Here is a 21874-nt window from a genome sequence, read left to right as displayed (position 1 = left end):
TTGCGCACGTCGGCCTCGATGCGCAACTTCACGATCAAGTCTTCAAGGGTCATCTGCTTTCGCTTGTGCTTGAGATAACTCTTGAAGTCCTTCCAACTTGGAGGGAGCTTGTCAATGATCGTGCACCTTAGGAATTTATCGGGCAAGGTCATCCCTTCAGCCACTAATGAGTGGATGATCATTTGGAGCTCTTGGACTTGCTCCATGACGGGTCGAGAGTCGACCATTTTGTAGTCCATAAACTTGGATGCTACAACTTGTTCCGTCCCTGCAGCATTATCTATGTTATACTTCTTTTCTAGGTTTTCCCACATTTGTTTAGATGTGGTTACATTGGAGTATACATTATAGAGGCTATCATCTAATGCACTTAAAATAAAATTTTTACATAGATAATCCCCTTTTCTCCAAGCTTCATAGTCCGCCATGACTTCGAGCCTAGTCTCTTGGTCGCTTGGCGCGGGCTGCTCGTTCTCCGTGAGGAAGTTGGCGACGCCCAATGTTGTCAAGTAGAACAACATCTTTTGATACCACCGCTTGAAGTCAGATCCTCCAAACTTTGGTGGCTTCTCGGCAGGTGGCATCATTCTTGGTGCCAAAGGTGCCGCAGTTGGTCCTTGGAAGGAACCAATTCCGTTGCCCCCGAAGGAGCCAACAACGTGGTTGGGCATAGAGCCCCCACCATTCACGTTAGGCATAGAGCCCGCCATGGTCGTACCAGCCCCGAAGGGACTAGCACCCGCATGAGACCCGAAGGCCCCAGCATTCGTGTGAGACCCGAAGGCCCCAACACCCGTGTGAGACCCGAAGCCCCAGCACTCGATCCATTAAAGGACCCGAAGGAACCACTCAAAGTGGAACCAACCGACCCACTCGAAGTGGATCCACCAGTGAGCCCAAGGGGGTTAACGAACTCCCAAGGGGTTGTTGAGGAAGAAGGATAGCGCCCGGGAGTGGGCATCATCGTCGGAATCGACGACGTGTTGACAGGTCCAGTGGTCGCCATGGTTGAAGGAATGGCGGCGGTGGTGGCGGCAGCGGTGGTGTTGGATTCCGTCGACATCTCCAGCAAAGGTGTATTAAGTTTCGAAATTTTAAGTTCAGTTTAGAGGTCAAAAACCCTTCAAAAGCAAGTTATCTCGTCTTGCGATTGTTGGTTCTACTGATTACAAGAGATAAAAGCCGGGCGTGATACAACCCAAAAGAAGGAATACAAGAAACGAAACTGAACTGAATTACAATGAAACAAATAAACCGTGAATGTTTAGCCGAGTCGAGGAGGCCTCTTCCCACAAGACGAGATACGCCCCGGTAGTGCTCTTCGGTTTGGCGTTTCGTCCCCAAAGGTAAAACGACTACGTCTCTTTTGATGCAGCACCGCAATCAGTAGAGCTCCGGCGAACTGGATGGAGGAAAGGGCAGAGCTTCGACAGAAAGACAATGCAGAGAGGGAGAGAGCTTATGATGCAGAGAATGCTTGGAATTGTGTGTCCTAATGCAGTGGTATGGCTAGCCTATTTATAGGCCAAGCCACCATGCAGGGTCAACCGAGCCATGAAGGCTCATCATGGCAGATTCGTAACCGACGTCGGTTACGAGCGTGTGGCAGGCGTGTGCCTTTCGCATGTGGAGCGTGTGGATTTCTCACGTGGCAGCCGTGACTGTGCCTCGCTTGACGACGTGTCAAGCCACTTGGATTGCTGACTCGGCGGTGGTCCAAAAAAAATAGTTTGGGCCAAGCCCCAAGCCCCAAGCCCAAAGACGAATTGCCAAGATCCAAGTCCAAGTCCAAGTCCAAGATCAAGATCAAGATCGAGATCGGGATCGGGATCGGGATCGGAATCGGGCCCGGGCGTGAGGCCCGCGGCCCGCGACCGTGAGCACGAGCACGGGCTCGGGCGGGCGGGCGGAGGCGGCGGCGCGCGCGTGTGGGCTCTTTCACCCATCTTGGTCCACTATAATTATTAAGTATAGGGGTGGCAAATCGTGCGTGTCGGGTCGTTATCGTGTCGACACGATAACGACACGAACACGATAACAACAAACACGAACACGACCCGTTAAGAAAACCTCAAACACGAACACGAACACGACACGAAACCCTCAGACACGAACACGACACGAACACGACACGAACCATTAACGACACGAACCAATTCGGGTCAACACGACACGATAACAACACGTACACGAGATGACACGATAACGACTCGATAACAACACGACCTGATAACGGTTAAACCTATTAAAAATGAAAATAATAAGAATTAATAATATTAAAATATTATTTGTTAACGGATAACACGAACACGACACGAACACGACACGGACACGTATTGTTAACGGATAACACGAACCCGACACGAACACGACACGAACACGACACGAAATTTTTGTGTCCTTAACGGGTCGACCCGATAAGGACACGAACCCAATAAGCTCTGACCCAAACCCATTATTTTCGTGCCGGTTCGTGTCGTGTTATCGTGTCGTGTCAAAAATTGCCAGCCCTAATTAAGTAACATAAAGTCACTTAATTTATACACATTAAAAGATGTGTTAATCCTCCAATGTGGGATAATTAACACTAGTTAATTATTCCCTAAGCTCCAACTCCAAGCTTTAATAAAACCTAATTATGCCCAACTTTAATCCACTATTTCTCACTCACCGGAAATCGGATTTGAGAAAGTGAATATACTACATTTATCTACGTAAAATGTAGATCGACGCTATGTCATTTAATTTCACAAAATTAAATGTCTCGTCACATTTATTATTTGGTCAAAATCCATTGACCGGGCATATTTAATACCATGATTTCTACACTTTCTGTTTCGTAGTGGTCCCCCGGCTAACTGCTTGACCATCAACTTGATCAACCCACACTCTTTTTAGCCTTTTCTGCCTTCTGCGCCAGCATGATCAGTTTGGCCTTGCTGCCCTTGGCCAAGGGGCATTCCTGCACAATTAACACTCGCTTTCCGCGTAAAACTGATCAAGTAGCCTACATTTTACCCTCTAAACCAATGCATGAAATAGGTCTTATCAATTACCAATTTTTCTCACTTACTTTACCAATTATGCATTAAAACCCGTGCCATTTCAAATATTTCTATTTTTTTAATACGGAGGGAGTATCATTTTTACAAAACGAGTGTAGAAACGCAAGTGTGATAGTTAGTGTAGGACGGAGGGAGTATTAGTTAAATTACAATTATATTCCGGAATTACAAAAGTTTAGAAAGATGGGGAGGGAAAAAATGTTTCACAGTAAGTGTAGTCGTGCGCTCCACATCTATTGCCGTGACTCCAACTCCTACAAAATTGGCACGTTTTGTATAATCAGTAGTTGTAAGACCACAGTTATAAAAAACTGTCGTTTCCAGTTAGGCAAAACCATAAAGCGTGACCGCGGGTTTTATCGCTTCCGGTTTTGAACAAGAAAATAGTGATTTTGGTTTGCCACGATTCGGGGTTGTTTTTTTCTTATTGATTTGTAGGCTCTAAATCAACAATTGAAACTTATAAGATACTCTTTAAAAAGATAATACACGTAAATCAAATTTAAAGCAAGTCAAGAAGAAAAAATTGGCAATTTTATTAAATTGGAGATGTACAATGCACACATTACGATTTACAAGTGAGCACATAGATAATGTTATAGACTAACACTATCGATTACGTAGTTTGAAAAAAAAAAGAAATGGAGGAAAAAAGAAAAAAAAAGAGCTTGAGTTTAATTTAACTTTAAGTTTACGTTGCACAATTTAACGGAAGAATCAACGCTCACATAGTTCTCTTAATTGACTTGGCTATTCGGCATTTCTAATGAATGTGCTTCATGTGCGGGGGCATGTCCTCTCTCATCCCCGCTAAACTATTCTATGTCACTTTCTATACAAGTTTCACGATCTAGCTCTTAAGGTCTGAAGTCTACCTTTGCCCAATCATAACATAGTGATTTCCATGTTTCTAGAGGAGAGTTTTCTCCTTTTTTCTCGTCCAAAACGCATCCATCAATGCTAAAAAGTTTACTCAACGGAGACGATAGAAGCAGGAACGACGAAAATCTCCTTAGTCATTGATGCACGTATGAAAAACTCTTTATCATGCATACGTATCTAATTCACTAATAATTCTAGTAACGTCGCATAGATTTGGTAATTGTTAAGCTATATGTCCACATACACAAAGCCATTATATAATTTATTTTAAATAAAATATCATACCAACACATAGTACTTGGTGCTTGTTATAATTAAGTTTCAACAACACTCAAAGTTTGTACTTGGTTACTAAAGTTTCATTCGAGCATTTAATGAGTCACCTAACCTATTTTTACCCCATCCATTCACCAGTAAATATCTTATTTTGTCATTTTCATGCGTCCACAAATACAAATCTCATTTATCTTTATCATATTTATAATGGATTGATCTGAACCGTTAAAAAATATCAATAGATGGCAAAATAATAGTAAAAAAATGTCAACACAGTGTCAACGGTTGATGCTGTGTTGATATTGTATTGACATTTTTTGTTGCTATTATTTTTTCATCTGTTGACATTTTCTAACGGTCCAGATCATAGTTTGGATTTGTACAATATATAGAGTTTGCATTTTATCACTACCTGGACCCCACATTCCACTAACTTTATCCCACTCACATTTTATTATAAAACTAGTACTATATAAAAGTAGAACCCACCTTCCACTAATATTTTCTCATTCACTTTCTATTACATTTCTTAAAACCCGTGCCCAGTCAAATGTGGCCTTATAATGGTGGACGTAGGGAGTAACTTTAGGAGTTATATCAAACAAAGTGTCAATTTGCAAAACTAAATCTCTAGCTGAACTTACTTCACTATCGTTCAAATTACTACTCACTCTGTTTCATAGTAGTGGAGTCATTTTGCTATTTTAGTAAGTTCCATAGTAATGGAATCATTTCTTTTTTTAATAAAATTCAACACATTTCGTCTCACTTACTTTACCATCTCTTACTTTATTTTCTCTTCATCTCTATACCTTTTACATTTTCTACTTTATTCTTTCATTTACTTAACTCACTTAACACAATTTTTCTTAAATCGCGTGCCGGAAAAAAATGCCTCTACCACTATAGAACGAAGGAAGTATAAGAGCACCCGCAACGCGTCCCGCGGGTGTCTCTTATCTCGTCCCTCCGAGACGAGACGGACGCGAGACGCGTTGCAGTGTCCCATCTCGTCCCTGTCTCGCTGAGACGCTCGTCTCACCGAGACGGCTGGCAAGCCAGCTCGCCACGCGCCCGCGCGACGTGGCGCATGCTGGCGCCACGCGTGACGCCCACTAGCCGGTCCGCGAGTGGGCTTCGTCACACTGACGCAATAAATCATTTTTTTAAAATTCAAATTTAATAAAAAAAATTAAAAATTAAAAAATGGTAACATGATCGTTCAACGGTCATTTTAAAACATTTTTTTTTCTTTTTTTATTCTATAAATACTCCTCTTTCACACACACAAACACACATCTATTCTTCTCAAATCATCTCTCTTTCCTCTCCAATTTTCATCTCAAATCATCTCTTTTATTCTTCTCCCAAATTTAATCCATTCATGGATCCATTTGAGCAAATGCGTCGAATAATGGAAGAATCACTTGAAAAAGATCGAAGTAGGGAAGCGGAGGAAGCCGCGCTGCCCCAACGACGATCCCGGACTTACATCCATCGTAACCGGGAGGAAGCCGCCGCAAGGTTAGTACGCGACTACTTCTGTGATAACCCGGTATGGGGAGAGACCTACTTCCGTCGCCATTTCCGCTTGCGGAAACCGCTATTTCTGCATATCGCAAATACATTGGCAGCCCGGGAAGTGTTCTTCCAAGAAGGGTTCGACGCCGTTGGCCGTCCCAGCCACACGACCCTGCAGAAATGTACTGCAGCAATCCGTCAGCTTGCTACTAGGACAAACAGCGGATTTGTTCGGTGAATACCTCCACATTGGAGAAAGCACTGAGAGAATGTGCTTGATGAACTTCTGCAAAGGCGTCCGGGCAGCCTTCACCGATGAATTTCTCCGGAAGCCAAGCACGGCAGATTGTCAGTTTCTCCTCCACTTTCACGAAGAAGTGCACGGATTCCCCGGGATGCTTGGCAGCGTCGATTGCATGCATTGGCAATGGAAGAATTACCCTATGGTGTGGAGGGGGTCATACACGAGCGGCCACAAAGGCACCCACCCCACCGTTATACTCGAGGCCGTTGCCGACTACCGGCTATGGATTTGGCATGAATACTTCGGGGTCCCCGGATCGAACAACGACGTCAACGTGCTCAACATATCTGACCTCTTCGCCGAAGTTTAAGATGGTAAAGCGCCGACCATCAACTTCATCGCTAACAACCGACGGTATAAAATGGGGTACTATCTTGCCGACGGCATCTACCCGACGTTCAACAGGTTGGTGAACGAAAAACAGGCTCTTTTTGCGCAGAAGCAAGAGGCTGCTCGCAAGGATGTGGAGAGGGCGTTCGGGGTTCTCCAAGCGCGCTTCAACATTATCAAAGCCCCGGCTCATACGTGGTTTATGGAGAATATGGTCGACATCATGTATACGCGCATAAACTTGCACAACGTGATTGTCGCCAACGAAGGACCTGAGGTGGGAAATTGGTTCGACCCTGAAACCCTGGGAAGCTCTACCGCAATAGTCCGCCTCGCAGTGGAGTGCATCCGTCTATACAAGATCGGTTGTCTATTCGGGCAAGGGCACGTGATTCTACCGCCCACGCCTAACTCCAAGATGATCTAATGGAGCACACTTGGGCAAACTTTGGCAACCAGTAGAGTGCGCGGAAGAAATTAAATTATGTATTTTTAATATTATTTTAGGATTTTAATTATCTGATTTTTAAATTTTTTTAGAATTTGAAGTTGTAATTTTATTTTATTTTATTTAATGAAGTGTGTTTTTATTAATTGAATTTGTTGGAAATAAAAATAAAAAATGAAATTGAATGAATAGTTAATGGACGAGATGGTTAAAATACAGATAAGAGATGAAGGGTTGCAAGTGATGTCTCTTTGTTAAGTTGCAGGTGATGTCTCTTTGTTAAAAGATGGAGTGAAAAGTACAGTGGGGCCCATGAATAATTAAGAGATGAGACGGTTAAGAGACGGATAAGAGACAACGTTGCGGATGGCCTAATACAATTCTAAAATACAGTTAACATCAAACAATTTTTATTTTGGATCCAAATGTTTAGCAATTAAAAATACTATTGAAACATACGTACAATGCTTCTCATACATGTCTTGATGCAATCGCCACATACATACAATAGTGTTTTAAAACAAGCACAAAAGTACAGCAAACACTGGTCAATTTAATAGTAGCAAAAGTACAAAAATGTACTGAATAAAAAAAGTGAAAAAAGGTAAAAATACTTTAGAAAATGCAAAATTCATTTTGACGATTTTATTCAAAACTTAAAATATAGTAATATTTTTTAATGAATAAGGATTGAGAATAATATGTAAATATAAGCCTCTCTTTTAAAAAGCCATGATTTTAGTTACATACTTTTAGATGATCAAGTGGGATAATACTCCCTCCGTCCCGGGCTACTCGCTCCTTTCCTTTTCGGCACGGAGATTAAGAAATGAGTGTATAGGAAAGTAAAAAATGACGGCTGTAGGTGAAAATTTTTACTAAAAATAGAAAGAGTGCAAGTAACTTGGGACGCCCAAAAAGGAAATAAGTGCGAGTAGCGTGGGACGGAGGGAGTATTATAGTATTTGAAACTTATGAGAACTTGAAATATTTTTTTTTACAGTGGTCGATTTTATTGTTAAATACTCTCTCCGTCCCACTGAAAATGACTCACTTTCCTTTTATTTTGTCTCATCCAAGATGACTCATTACTAAAAATAGAAACCTCTTTATTTTATTTACTCTCTCTTACTTTATTCTCTCAATCTGACACATAAAATAAAACCGCTTAAAATTCTGTATCATTCAAGAATTGAGTCATCTTCCTTGGAATGGAGGGAATATATATACTTTTACAATAGCAAATGAACTGTATGATAGTCAATATGAATAGCATTGCTATGAAACTCTAGATGCAAAATTTTGAACACGCAACCGAAAGCTTGTCCCCCTTTCATATCAATGACATGATATATCCAATACAAAAATACTTATAAAAGTGTTTTTATTTTGATAGTACTAATATAATTTAATTATTCCTTTTGTTCAACCGTAGTAATTGAGACAATTTTTTTTCGGCATAAAAATTAAGAAAAAGGTAATATATTAAATAAAAACACATTGAAAATGACTCATTTTTCTTTTAGGTTTGTCCCAACCAAGATGACTCATTACCAAAAATGAAAACACCTTTATCTCTACTTTATTCCCTCTCTCTTACTTTTCTCTCTCCACTTAACATACAAAATAAAGTTGCATAAAATCCTGTGCCGCTAAGGAAGGGGTCATCTTCCTTGGGACGGACAGAGTACTTTTTACAAAAAATGAAATGATTTTACTACTGTGGAAGACTCAAAATGAAAAATGACTCTACTACTATGGAACGAGTGAGGTATTATACTACTTCGGTTCCAAATAAATTGAATAATTTTTTTTTCATTTTAAAAAGTTCCAAGATAATTGAAATATTTTTATTTTTGCCAAAAGTAATACTTACTCCCTCCGTCCCACATTAAGGCCATCCACAATAGGAATAGCCCAGCAATAGCCCAGCCATAGCCTAGCCACAAACTCCTCCTGCCACATCATCAACACTAAAAATCCTCCTGCCACATCATAAATAGCCCAGCCATAGCCTAGCCACATCATAAATAGCCCAGCCACATCAATAGCCACATCACTCAAAATTATATAAAACAAATAATTAACAATCACAAAAAATACGCAATTTAATTTACGATACATATACGAGAAAATTCAATAATATTATTAAAATTTAAAAAGTACATTAATTAAAATAAATTACATAATTAACAAAAAAAACTACTGCATGCAGTCCTCCGCGCCCATAACTCTTCAATTAAATCATTTTGGAGTCGAATATGAGCATCCGTTTGGCGCATGTCGGGCAAGTCGCGTATATATAGTGTTTCGGAAACAAAAAAAAAATTTAAAAATTCGCGCTAGGCGGTGCGCTAGGCGATCCGGACGCTGCAATAGCGCCTAGCGGATCGCCTAGCGCCACGGAACCGCCGAGCGCTAGGCGGTTTTTTTTCGCGAAAATCGCTGGGCGGCTGCAATAGACCTCCTAGCGCCGGCGCTCGGCTAGGCGGTGCGCTAGGCGCTATTGTGGATGCTCTAAGAGTCCTATCTTGTCATTTCCGTATGTCCCACAATAAGAGTTCTATTTCATTTTTACCATAAATAAAAAGTAGGTACCGCATTCCACCCACTTATTCCTCTCACATTTTATTATAGACTAACATTACTGAACTCACTTTTCTTTACATTTCTTAAAACGGGTATCCAATCCAAAAACTCGTATCAATTTTATTAAAAACTTGGTTAAGTTTAAGGAATATATTAAAAAAAGTGGTTAAACTAATTATGTTTGTGAATGTCCTTCAAAATTCAAATATATAGCAATATGTATTTTTAATGTAAAATTATAAATAAAACTTTTAGTTTTCTATAGTCCATTCATACTATTTCATAACGCATTATAATCGCAATCCTACAAATTTTTTAACCTCAAATGGCTGTTAATTGTTATCCAGATCCTAGCATGAGAGGCAAAATAATTACTATTAGCTCTGCTCGTAGAATTTTTTTCAGAAAAGAAAATAACAAAAGAAGGCTGGTAGTACTTTTGTTATTTGAACAAAAGTTTTTGGGCCAACGGCTATTACGCAGATCATAATTTTGGGGGTAATGGTCCAACAATGATGCTCTGCTCTTCACTTTTTGGGCCGAATTCAACAACACATTTTATATTATTCATATCTTTAAGGACAACCAAATTTCAAATTTGTATGAAGAATTCGATGATAGCTAATAAAATTTCATTCAAGCAATTCATTACCAATTTCCGTTTTCTTTTTTATAAACAATTTATTATAAAAGATTGAACAACAAAAAGAAAATTTTTGAATTAATAGCACAAAATATGCACAATATACACAGTGGAAATCAAATGTTTAGCCGCATTTAATCAAAGTGTCATATCTTTTCGTAGCTTTGTGATCCAACTCCAAAATTTTAAACTAATTTAGATTTTGATACAAGAATCCAAACGTTAAGATAATTATAATAATGTATTGTTAGGACATCATCCATCACCAAACCCAACGCATTTCTAACGTTATTCTCTTTCTCAGTCGTTCGTACTCCTCTTTGAACACATACAATACAACACTCACTCAACTCTTTCCCATTTTCCTCTTCACCAAAATGGCCACCGAAAATCCCCCAATTCTTGATTCGGGCCGGGCCGAAATCGACACTTCGGCGCCGTTCGAGTCCGTCAAGGAGGCCGTGAATCGCTTCGGCGGAATGGCTTTTTGGAAACCCATTTCTCACCAGGTTCTCTCGATTTCACATTTCATCTATTCATAATTGAAATCACGAATGCAACTCAAAGATTTGATTTTTTTTACTTAACTGTGCTTATTGAAGAAACTCAGATTCAAGATTTGGAGTATGTCCAAATTTTGATGACAGATCTTGTCTTGATTCATAGTTTGCATTGCATCGATGTAATACAAATACAAGAAATTGAATGCATCCATGTTTTTGTCAATATTCACATTTCTCCTTTTTCCACTTTTTTCCGTTTTCAAAGTAGGATTAATTTGCATCACCAACTCCAACTGCAGAACGTGCTTTGTTATTGCCACTTTAATTGTTGTGGGGACAAACAATCACCTTACTTTTCTAATACTATAATGCAATAAAGTTTCTGCAGTTTCTTGCAAATCAAATGATGGGGAAAATGGTATCTTAATCAAATGCAAACTCTTACAAATTCCAAACTATTAATTAAATGATTTGGATAGTTAGACTTCAAAATTTGATGTCAACAGATGACAAATAACGTCAACAGAAAATGCCAACACAAGACGTTGTGTTGACATTTTCTTACTGATTGACATCAAATCTTAAAATTTAAGGATCCAGATTGATGGCTCCGCGAATTTCTGATGTTAGTAAATGCTGGTAGAGAATAAAGACTACGACACAATGAATTTACGTGGTTCGATTTACTGAGGTAAATCTACGTCCACGGGAAGAAAAGAGGGCAGAGTTGTATTGCTTGATCTGTTTTCTACAGCTTACAATACAGACTTGCTATTTGATCTTTTATCTCTAGAGAGCTTAACAGAACTTTTCTTTATCTATCTGATCTAGGTTCTATTTATACATTGAACCAAGATCGTGGCATGCAGCACCATTTACTAGGTAGTGGATGTCGTGGAGATCGTGGCGATCTTGCATGGGTCCACTATCCTGCATGAGTTAATGACTGCTTGACACCACTAAATAGATCGTGGGTGTAGTGGAGGTGGAAATCCTGCATGAGTCCACTATCTCCTAGTTCGGTCGAATACTGAGACCGAACTGCTGAATTATTGCCGAGCAGCTTTTGCCGATCTGAGAGTAGAGCTTGATGCCGACCTGAGAGCAGAGTTTGATTGGTTGGCTTTTACCGAGCTGTAGGCTGGGGCCGAACTCTTTGGTTGTGCCGAACTGAACTCTTTAGTCATGCCGAACTGATACTCTTTCTTGGGCTTTAGGCTGATGGGCTTGTTTAGTACGTACTCCATCACTACCCCCCCCGAAAAGCGAAGTGAATCACTTCGGCATTCTGGATAAAGGTACGGGGTAAGTTGATGTTTGTCCTCGGTCTTATGAAGTGAACTCTTCTTTGACCGGACTTGGTTTGTGTCCTAATTTGGCGAGTTTTATCGCTCGGATCGGACTTTCCGTTGTCCTAATTTGGGGATCGGACTTTCCCTTGTCCTAATTCGGCGAGTTTTATCGCGTGGATCGGACTTTCCCTTGTCCTAATTCAGGCAAGTTTTATCGCGTGAATCGGACTTTTGTTGCAGTTCGTTTCAGACGAAGTGCTTGATTCTTAAGCTGAATTGTGGTCTTGTATCCTCTTTAGAAGCTTGGACTTCACAATCGTTGGCTTATTGCAGTTCGTTTCAGACGAACTGCTTGTTTAAGCTGAATTGTGGTCTTGTATCCTCTTTAGAAGCTTTGACTCACAATCGTTGGCTTGTATATGTTCTAAGAAGGGGATCAGCCTTCGAAGAACAAGATACCTCAGTAACATTTGTAAGAGACTACACGCACAGAGAGAGACAAAACACACAGACAAAACGCACAGAGACAAACAAAGACCAAGCAAACCAAAGAAAGCACATTGACCGAACAGGACTCAAGACTGACTGACCGGACTGTCTCTTACAAATGGAACTTCTTGAGGTTGGAAATGTGCCATGTTCGGGGTACCTGTTCTCCTGACATGTGAGCCAATTTGTAAGACCCTTTGCCGAGGACTTCTGACACCCGATACGGACCTTCCCATGTGGGTTCGAGCTTGCCCAGCTTTTCTGCTCGGCTTACTTCGTTGTTTCTCAAGACGAGATCTCCCACTTGAAATTGCAGCTTCTTCACCCTTTGGTTATAATACCGGGCTACTTGCTCCTTGTACTTGGCTGCTTTTATGCATGCCAATTCTCTTCTTTCTTCGGCAAGATCTAGCTCGGCTCTCAGTCCGTCGTCATTCATTTCTGCTGAGAAATTTAGAGTTCGGGGACTGGGTATGCCGATCTCCACCGGAATCACGGCTTCAGTGCCGTACACAAGACTGTACGGAGTTTCACCGTTGGAGGTTGTGGGTGTAGTTCGGTAGGACCATAGGACTTGAGGGAGATTTTCTACCCATTGTCCTTTGGCTTGTTCTAACCGAGCTTTTAACCCTTTCACCAGGATACGATTTGTTACCTCCGTTTGTCCGTTTGCTTGTGGATGAGAGACCGAAGTGAACCGCTGTTGAATATTCAGCTCTTGGCACCAATTCTTGAACGTCTTGTCGGTGAACTGAGTCCCGTTATCCGAGATGAGGATGTGGGGTATGCCAAATCGGCACACTATGTTCTTCCAGACGAAATCCAATGCCTTCGAGCTCGTTATCGTAGCTAATGGTTCAGCTTCCACCCACTTCGTAAAGTAGTCCACGGCAACGATTAGGAATTTTATTTGCCGAGGAGCTTGTGGTAGTGGTCCTACTATGTCTATACCCCATTGCATAAAAGGCCAAGGGCTTTGCATAGTGGATAGATCGGTCTGCGGCATCCTTGGGATATTTGCATGGATTTGGCACTTCGGGCATGTCTTGACGAGCTGCACTGCTTCTTGTACCAAGGTTGGCCAATAATATCCCCATCTTAGAACTTTTTTAGCTAAAGCTCTAGCTCCGATGTGGCTGCCGCATGATCCTTCATGAACTTCTCTGAGGATGTAGTCCGTCTCTTCTGGCCCTATACATCGTAATAACGGCTGAAGGTAGGACTTTCTGTATAAGACTTCTCCATGAAGTTCGTACCGAAGTGCTCGGCATGTGATTTTCCGAGCTTCTCTCTTATCCTCGGGCAGTTGTCCTTGATCTAGATACTGTAAGATCGGCGTCATCCAGTTCGGCGAGCTGGTTACTGAATGTACCTCAGCTTCATCAATGCTTCGATGCATCAATTCCTCCACCTTTGAGCTTGGACATGCGGCTAACCTACTTAAAGTATCTGCTCGGCTGTTTTCTGCTCTGGGAATGCGGATTATCCGAAAATAAGAGAAACTTCGGCTAATGCTTTGCGCTTTGTCTAAATATTTCCTCATCCTCTCATCACGGGCTTCACTTGTACCCAACATGTGATTCACTATGACTTGTGAATCACAATGGATTTTGAGAGACTTGATACATAGACTTTGCGCTAGCTGGAGTCCGGCAAGGAGGGCTTCGTATTCGGCTTCGTTATTAGTGGTTGGGAATGAGAACCGAAGTGAATAGGTTACCTCGTGTCCATCGGGAGCGATAAGCAGAATACCAGCTCCACTTCCCGTTTTATTCGAAGCTCCATCTACGAATCCGCTCCAGCAGTCCGGCGGCTCTTCTTCGGATTCCAAGGGCTGTGTTAGTTCGGCATTGGCAGAATTTTTCTGTTCGGCAATGACAGGGATTGCTTGATCGAACTTGGCCTCTGCAAGAAAATCTGCCAAGGCTTGTCCCTTGATGGCTTTCCGAGGTAGGTACTCGATTGAGTGTTCTCCCAGCTCTATGGCCCATTTGGCGATTCTGCCTGATGCTTCTTGCTTGGTCAAAACTTGCCGAAGAGGCAGATCGGTTAAGACGCATACTTTGTGAGCATAGAAGTATGGCCGCAGTCTCCTTGCTGCATTTACTAACGCCAGAGCAATTTTTTCCAGAGGTTGATACCTTGTTTCTGGACCTCTTAATGCTCGGCTTGTAAAGTAGATGGGAAACTGCTTTTGGCCTTCTTCTCGTACAAGCACCGCGCTAATGGTTTGATCGGATGCCGCTAAGTATAAGAAAATCACTTCGGCATCTGTTGGAGCAGAGAGAATTGGAAGCTCGGCTAAATAACTTTTGAGCTCGTCAAAAGCCTTTTTCTGCTCGGCTCCCCACTCAAACTTTGGTGCCTTTTTTAACACTTTGAAGAACGGCAGTTGCTTTTCGGCTGCTTGGGAAAGGAATCTATTCAATGCGGCTAGACATCCAGTTAGTCTTTGCACATCGTGTATGGACTTCGGCATCGCCATGTTCTGAATAACTTGAACTTTTGAGGGATTTGCCTTGAGTCCGTCCTTTGAAACCCAACAACCCAGAAATTTTCCCGAATCTACCAAAAAGGTACATTTTTGGGGGTTGAGTTTGAGGTTGGCTTTTCGGAGCACGTCGAGAGTGGATTTGAGGTTGTCTTCGTACTCCGAAGTGCTTTTGCTTTTGACAACTATGTCGTCGACATACACTTCAACCTGTTTTCCGATTAGGTGCCGAAAAAGCTTGTCTACCATCCTTTGATAAGTGGCTCCGGCATTCTTTAAACCGAATGGCATCTTTTTATAAGCGAAAATGCCGAAATCGGTAATGAAAGCTGTTTTCGGAGCGTCACTCTCATCCATCAACACTTGGTGATATCCTTTGTATAAATCAAGAAAACAGAAAATTTCGAAGCCGATCAAAGCTTCTACTTTTTTACCTATATTCGGAAGGGGATAGCAATCTTTAGGAAAGTGCTTGTTTAGATCGGTAAAATCTATGCACATCCGCCATCCTCCTTTTTTCTTGATCATCACAGGATTGGCCACCCAAGAAGGATATTTCACCTCGAATAGTACATCCGCTTTTAGTAATTGGCGGACTTCGTCATGGATGACTTGGCTTCTTTCTGCCGCAAAGAGTCTTTGCTTCTGTTTTACTGGCCGGATTGAAGGATCAATATTTAACCGATGAGTGATTACCTCGGGGGGTACTCCGGTCATGTCCAACGGAGACCATGCAAAGACATCTTTGTACTCCTTGAGGAGCTGAATGGTCTTTTCCCGGAGTAGAGGCGTTCCTGCGAAGCCGATCTTGACCGTTCTGGATGGATCATCTTCGTATAACTGAACGGTCATTGAGTTCGGCTCTGAAGTGACTTCGGTCATCTCGCTTGCCTCTGACTCCGGTTGCTGTGATTGCTATGCTTGATGGTGCCGAACTGATTGCTCGGCGCTTTTAAGCGCAATCTGCAGACATTCTTTTGCTCTCTTTTGATCACCTCGGATGACCGCTATCCCACCTTTAGTGGGGATCTTGATGGTGAGGTGATAAGTAGAGCAAACGGCCCGAACTGTGTTGAGCCAGTCTCTCCCCAGGATGATGTTGTACGGGGACCGAGCTTTCACCACAAAGAACTCGATCATCGTATTGGAGCTTGTAGGCGCTTTTCCCACCGTGATCGGAAGGCTGATAATACCTTCAGGGCGGGTGTCCTCCTGGGCGAAACTTTTCAGAGGAAGTGGAGCCGGACTGAGCCGAGCTGGATCTACTTCCATTTTATCGAAACATTCTTTAAAAAGAATGCTGACTGACGCTCCTGTATCCACAAATACTCTGTGGATCAGTTTGTTTGCCACTCCGGCTTGAATAGCGTCTTGGTGAGGAGAGATGGCTGGGACGGGATCGGCATCTGAAAATGTAATCACTTCGTCTTTCTTCAGCCTTTTATGTGTTGGCTCCTCTTGATTGGAACCTCTGCGTTCTGCTTTTAGGGACGACTTAGTCTTCCCGGCAGGGAGAGCATCAATAGTCTGGATTACTCCATCATATTGCGGCTCGTCGTCGTCTTCGGGATCCTCATGCCTTTTCGGATCCTGAGGATTGCAGTTCGCACCTCTCTGCCTTTTGTTCTTTTTTGGCTGCTTGCTTTGGTATTTTTTTAACGTTCCTGTTTTCACAAGAACATCAATACCTGCAGCCAAATTTCGGCACTCCTCGGTATCGTGACCGTGGGCTTGATGGAAGGAGCAATATTGATCCTGAGGTCGCCGCGCGGCTGATTTCGTCATCCGCTTTGGTTTTTCGAACATATCGGAATGTAGTTCGAAAATTTCCGCTCTTGACTTGTTTAATGGTACGAACTGAGCGGGCGGCTTCTCAGGATTGAGACGTGGCCCCAATCTGCCTTGTACCGGTGCCCTTTGAATTCTTTCAAAAGGAGTTCGGCGAGGAAGCACCTGGTCGCTTTGATCGGGCTTCTTTTTCTCTTCTCGGGATGAGCTGTCTAAAGACCGTTTTCGACGGTCTGCCTCATCCGCACGGGAAAACTGGTCCGCAATGTCCCACATTTCTTGAGCTGTTTGCGGACCGCACTCCACGAGCTTTCTGTAGAGAGCTCCGGGCAGGATTCCATTTTGGAATGCCGAAATGACAAGTAGATCATTGAGATTATCTACTTGTAGGCATTCCTTATGGAATCTCGTCAGGAAGTCGCTGATCTTTTCGTCGCGACCTTGACGTATAGAAAGCAGCTGAGCCGAAGTAATTCGGGCTTCCGCTTTCTGAAAGAACCTCCTGTGGAAAGCATCCATTAGATCTCGGTAGGATCTAATGCTGCCTTGAGGAAGGCTGTCGAACCACCTTCTGGCGTTCCCGATGAGCAGCTCGGGGAACAGCTTGCACATATGGACCTCATTGAGACCCTGGTTCGCCATATTATATTGATAGCATCCCAAGAAGTCATGAGGATCCACTAGCCCGTCATAAGTCATTGACGGTGTCCGGTAGTTCCGCGGCAAAGGAGTTCGGGTGATATCGTCCGAGAACGGAGTCTTTAATGCTCCGTACATGGCGAACCCGACATCTCTTCGGTACGGAGGAGATGGAGTTCTCCTGTGGTTCCGGTACCGAGGAGGAACAGGAACATGTCGGGGTTGAGGATTCTTTCTCCTGGAAGACACGTCACTACTGCGGGTAGTGACTTTCATGTCTGGAGGAGGAGGGAGAATCCACCGTTTTCGTCTTCGGCTGTTGGCTCTTTTGCAGGAAGGCTAAGAACTCATCCTGCTTCTCGGCCAAGAACAGCTTGACAGCTTCATTTAAATCGGGCTGCTGGGAAGACTCGGTGCGATCTCTCCTGGAGTGGCTTGTTCCTTCTTCGTGAGAACCGGAGGTAGATGTCTCCCGAGGCCGTTTTTCAGACCTGCGAGCTGGACTAGCTTCCTCACGGTTATCACGAACGGTATTATGGGTGTTATGTGATCTGGTATGCATTTTTTTTGGGGTGGAAAAAGGGTCAAAAATTCGCTTTATCACAAATTTGGTTCTCTGTTTCCCACAGACGGCGCCAGTGATGGCTCCGCGAATTTCTGATGTTAGTAAATGCTGGTAGAGAATAAAGACTACGACACAATGAATTTACGTGGTTCGATTTACTTAGGTAAATCTACGTCCACGGGAAGAAAAGAGGGCAGAGTTGTATTGCTTGATCTGTTTTCTACAGCTTACAATACAGACTTGCTATTTGATCTTTTATCTCTAGAGAGCTTAACAGAACTTTTCTTTATCTATCTGATCTAGGTTCTATTTATACATTGAACCAAGATCGTGGCATGCAGCACCATTTACTAAGTAGTGGATGTCGTGGAGATCGTGGCGATCTTGCATGGGTCCACTATCCTGCATGAGTTAATGACTGCTTGACACCACTAAATAGATCGTGGGTGTAGTGGAGGTGGAAATCCTGCATGAGTCCACTATCTCCTAGTTCGGTCGAATACTGAGACCGAACTGCTGAATTATTGCCGAGCAGCTTTTGCCGATCTGAGAGTAGAGCTTGATGCCGACCTGAGAGCAGAGTTTGATTGGTTGGCTTTTACCGAGCTGTAGGCTGGGGCCGAACTCTTTGGTTGTGCCGAACTGAACTCTTTAGTCATGCCGAACTGATACTCTTTCTTGGGCTTTAGGCTGATGGGCTTGTTTAGTACGTACTCCATCACAGATCATAGTTTGTATTTTGTTGACATCAAATCTTGAAATCTAACGGTCCAGATTATAATTAATTTGGAGTTTGTAGAAAAGATGCAGATTGCATTTTATCACTACCCACATCTATGGTTTATAGTGAAAATTCGAATCTTGATTAAATATTATAACTATTTTTTTGCTCTATGATAATTATATGGATTGTGTTGCTATTTTTGAACGTGATAGAAAATCTTCATGTCACATTATCCATTTTAGTTCTTGCAATATTGATTGATTTAAGTTTTGTGAATGGCAGCATGAGAGAGAAGTGGTTGGTGATGCTGTCAATTTGGAGGAACAAACTTCACAACTTGAAAGAGACCTTATAGTTAAAGAGAGGGAGACGCTCGATGTCTTGAAGGAGCTCGAAAACACGAAAAACATCGTTGAGGAGTTGAAACTGAAGCTGCACAACGAAGCATCAGAGATCAACGCAGCACTCAAAGCTGAATCAATGAGTGATGCCAAGAATCAAGCAACGGGAGAGGAGGGAAAACACGAAAAGGACTTGTGCCCCTCGGAGGCTCCGGGTGTCATTCTCTTCGAGCTGAAGCAGGCGAAGCTGAACCTAACAAAAACGACTACTGATCTTGCTGAGATCCGAGCCACAGTTGATGCTTACAACAAGAAAATCGAGAGGGAGAGGGCGTCCCTTGAGAGGACTCGTCAGAGGCTATCTTCAAACACTACGAGAACCTCGTGTCTGGAAGAGGAGCTCAATCAGAAACGACAGAAGCTCGAGGAGGTCAAAGATGGACAAGCCCACGATCTGATAAATATTACGCGAGAACTGCAGAAGCTGAGCTCGGAGACGGAGCAGTTCAAGAAGGTTGGGGAGGCTGCAAGGACACAAGTCGAAAGGGCATTGTCTGAGATCGAGCAAACAAAGGCGAAGATTAGGACTGCGGAGATCAGGCTGATCGCGGCCAAGAAGATGAAGCAAGCTGCACAAGCATCCGAAGCTGTTGCCTTTGCGGAAATGAAGGCTCTCTCCTGCTCCGACCCCTCCAAACTCGATTCTGTTGTGACCCTCACGTTCGAGGAATATTCCTCCTTGATCTCCAAAGCTCGAGAAGCAGACGAGGCCTGCAAGGGCAGAGTCGCGGGCACAATGCTCCTGGTCGAGGAGGCACACGTGTCGAAGAAAGAAATCTTAAAGAAAGTCGAGGAAGCAACGGAGGAAGTGAAGACGAGCAAGAAGGCCTTGGAAGAGGCACTGAGCAGAGTGGAGACGGCGAATCAAGGGAAGCTGGCAGTGGAAGAGGCGCTTCGTGTGTGGAGATCCGAGCACGGCCACAAACGACGTTCTGTCCACAACTGCACCAAGTTCAAGAATCCATCACTACAGAGGAAGGACTCCCGCCTTCTTGATGTCAACGGCGTGAGCCTAGTCAGCAGCGAGGAGCTCAAGACGGTGCTGAAGCCGACCCTCTCGATCGGGCAGATACTGAGCAGGAAACTGCTGCTGACTGAGGACTACGAAGCAGACAACAAGGTCATTGGGAAACGAAAGGTTTCGCTCGGGCAAATGCTGAGCAAGCCGAGTAGCGGTCAGAATTCGGGCAGGAAATGTGGGAAGGAAAACAAAGAAGTGCCTGCAAAGAGGAAGAAATTCGGGTTTGCTCGGATTTCTCTTCTAGTGGCGAAGCAGAGCTAGAAGAAGATGAGCAATGGAGCTGCGAGTTCGAAGCGTCGCTGCAGAGCGTGACGGAGACGCTCTGATTGTTATGAGTTGTTCATGTTATGTATGAAGTTAGATTTGTTGAGAAGATGTAGAAGAGGGAGAGTGTCGTAATGGCTTTCTAGGAAATGTATGATGGAATCTTTGATTTGTATGTATGTTTGCCTTTCTTTCTATATATGCATGTTTTACCTTGTTTACCTTGTAACTTCTGGGGATGAGCCAGTGCAGCGGATTTCGGGCTAATCGGGTTATATTTTAACGGGTTGTAAAATTTTAACTCTAACTCTAAATGTTTGGATTTTGGGCTAGCCCATCGGACTAATTGGATTACTGCCGATAAAATTAACATGCGATCAATCCAATACGAATGATGAAAAATTAGTTATATTTATAGGATGTAAAACATTTAATTATATCCCTCTGTCCATGAAATTTTATCGGGTTTTCGAGTTACGGACTAATCAGGTGTGGGTTAAGCAGGCTATACCTGTTTGAGTTGTGGGGTAATCAAGCTATGATTTTATCAGTCTAGAAATTGTCAATCCCAACCCTCTTAAATTTAGTGGGCTAGCCAGGTAAAGCCAATATATTGCGGGCTGCACTCACATCTCCATATAAATATAGGATTGCGATCAAATGAGGATCAAATCTAAAATGAGAACAGAGAACAATATCATTTCTTGGATATCAAGATTTAAGAAATCTCGCTTATGTCATGAGTCATTAACTGATCAAATCAGTTCTACTTAGCATCAATATTAGTTAAAAAAGTTTAATACTCATAACTAGTGACGAAGCCAGACTTTGGAGTGTCCAAGTAAATGTCAATGTTGTAGGATATGTTTGATATAAACGTCACCAAATTACAATATTGGCAATAGAAAATTCTTACATACTACTCTCTCCGTCCCACAAGAATATGCAATTTTGGTTAGACATAAGTTTTAATGCAAAAATGATAAAGTAATCCCATAAGAATATGCAGTTTTGGTTAGACACAAGTTTTAATGCAAAAATGTAAAATAAGAAAGATATACATAGAAAAAGTAATTAAAGTATTGTTAGTTAAGAATAAGACACACCTCATTAGAGAAAAATGAGTTTCCAAAATTAGAAAATACTTATGGAACGAACTAAAAAGGTAAAGCACACTCTCATGGGACGGAGGAAGTAATATATAATTCATATTTAACATTATCAATAATGAATTTTTAAAAGAAAGTAATTGGTGGAGTTTGAAATGGATAAATTAGTACATGAAAAGGAGAAAAATAGAACACTATCATATTCAGAAGAAGAAACAAAAATAAAATTTAATATAGATGATAAAAATATGAATCAGAGAAAAAGAACTACAAAAAAAATTATTTAAATATATTCATATTATATGATATATTTATAATTCTAACATTATTATCAATAATAAAAACGGAGAAAAAAGAAAGATAATATAGAGTATAAGAGGAATTGAACACAAGACTACACCAAGGGACATGAGCCAGATAACATTACCGTCTCCACTATCTACACAACATATTCATTGTATCAAAACTATAATACTCGCTCCATCTCATTTTAAGTGAAACATTTATAATTCAATACGACATTTTATGTA

At 42.2% G+C, this 21874-nt stretch overlaps 1 protein-coding gene across 1 annotated transcript; it reads left to right on the top strand.

Moving 5' to 3' along the window:
• The first annotated feature begins 10294 nt into the window (after positions 1 to 10294).
• Positions 10295 to 20464, top strand: LOC121797866 (WEB family protein At2g38370-like). The gene is made up of 2 exons (XM_042196624.1): positions 10295 to 10567; positions 18832 to 20464. The coding sequence occupies exons 1-2, from the start codon at positions 10436 to 10438 to the stop codon at positions 20230 to 20232; spliced, it is 1533 nt and encodes a 510-aa protein (XP_042052558.1). The 5' UTR covers positions 10295 to 10435; the 3' UTR covers positions 20233 to 20464.
• The last annotated feature ends 1410 nt before the right edge of the window (positions 20465 to 21874 follow it).

The sequence above is a fragment of the Salvia splendens genome, chromosome 1 (genome assembly GCF_004379255.2).
Source record: "Salvia splendens isolate huo1 chromosome 1, SspV2, whole genome shotgun sequence".
Lineage (NCBI taxonomy): Eukaryota > Viridiplantae > Streptophyta > Magnoliopsida > Lamiales > Lamiaceae > Salvia > Salvia splendens.
Note: the sequence above shows the minus strand (reverse complement) of the source record. Positions and strands in the feature narration are given on the sequence as shown.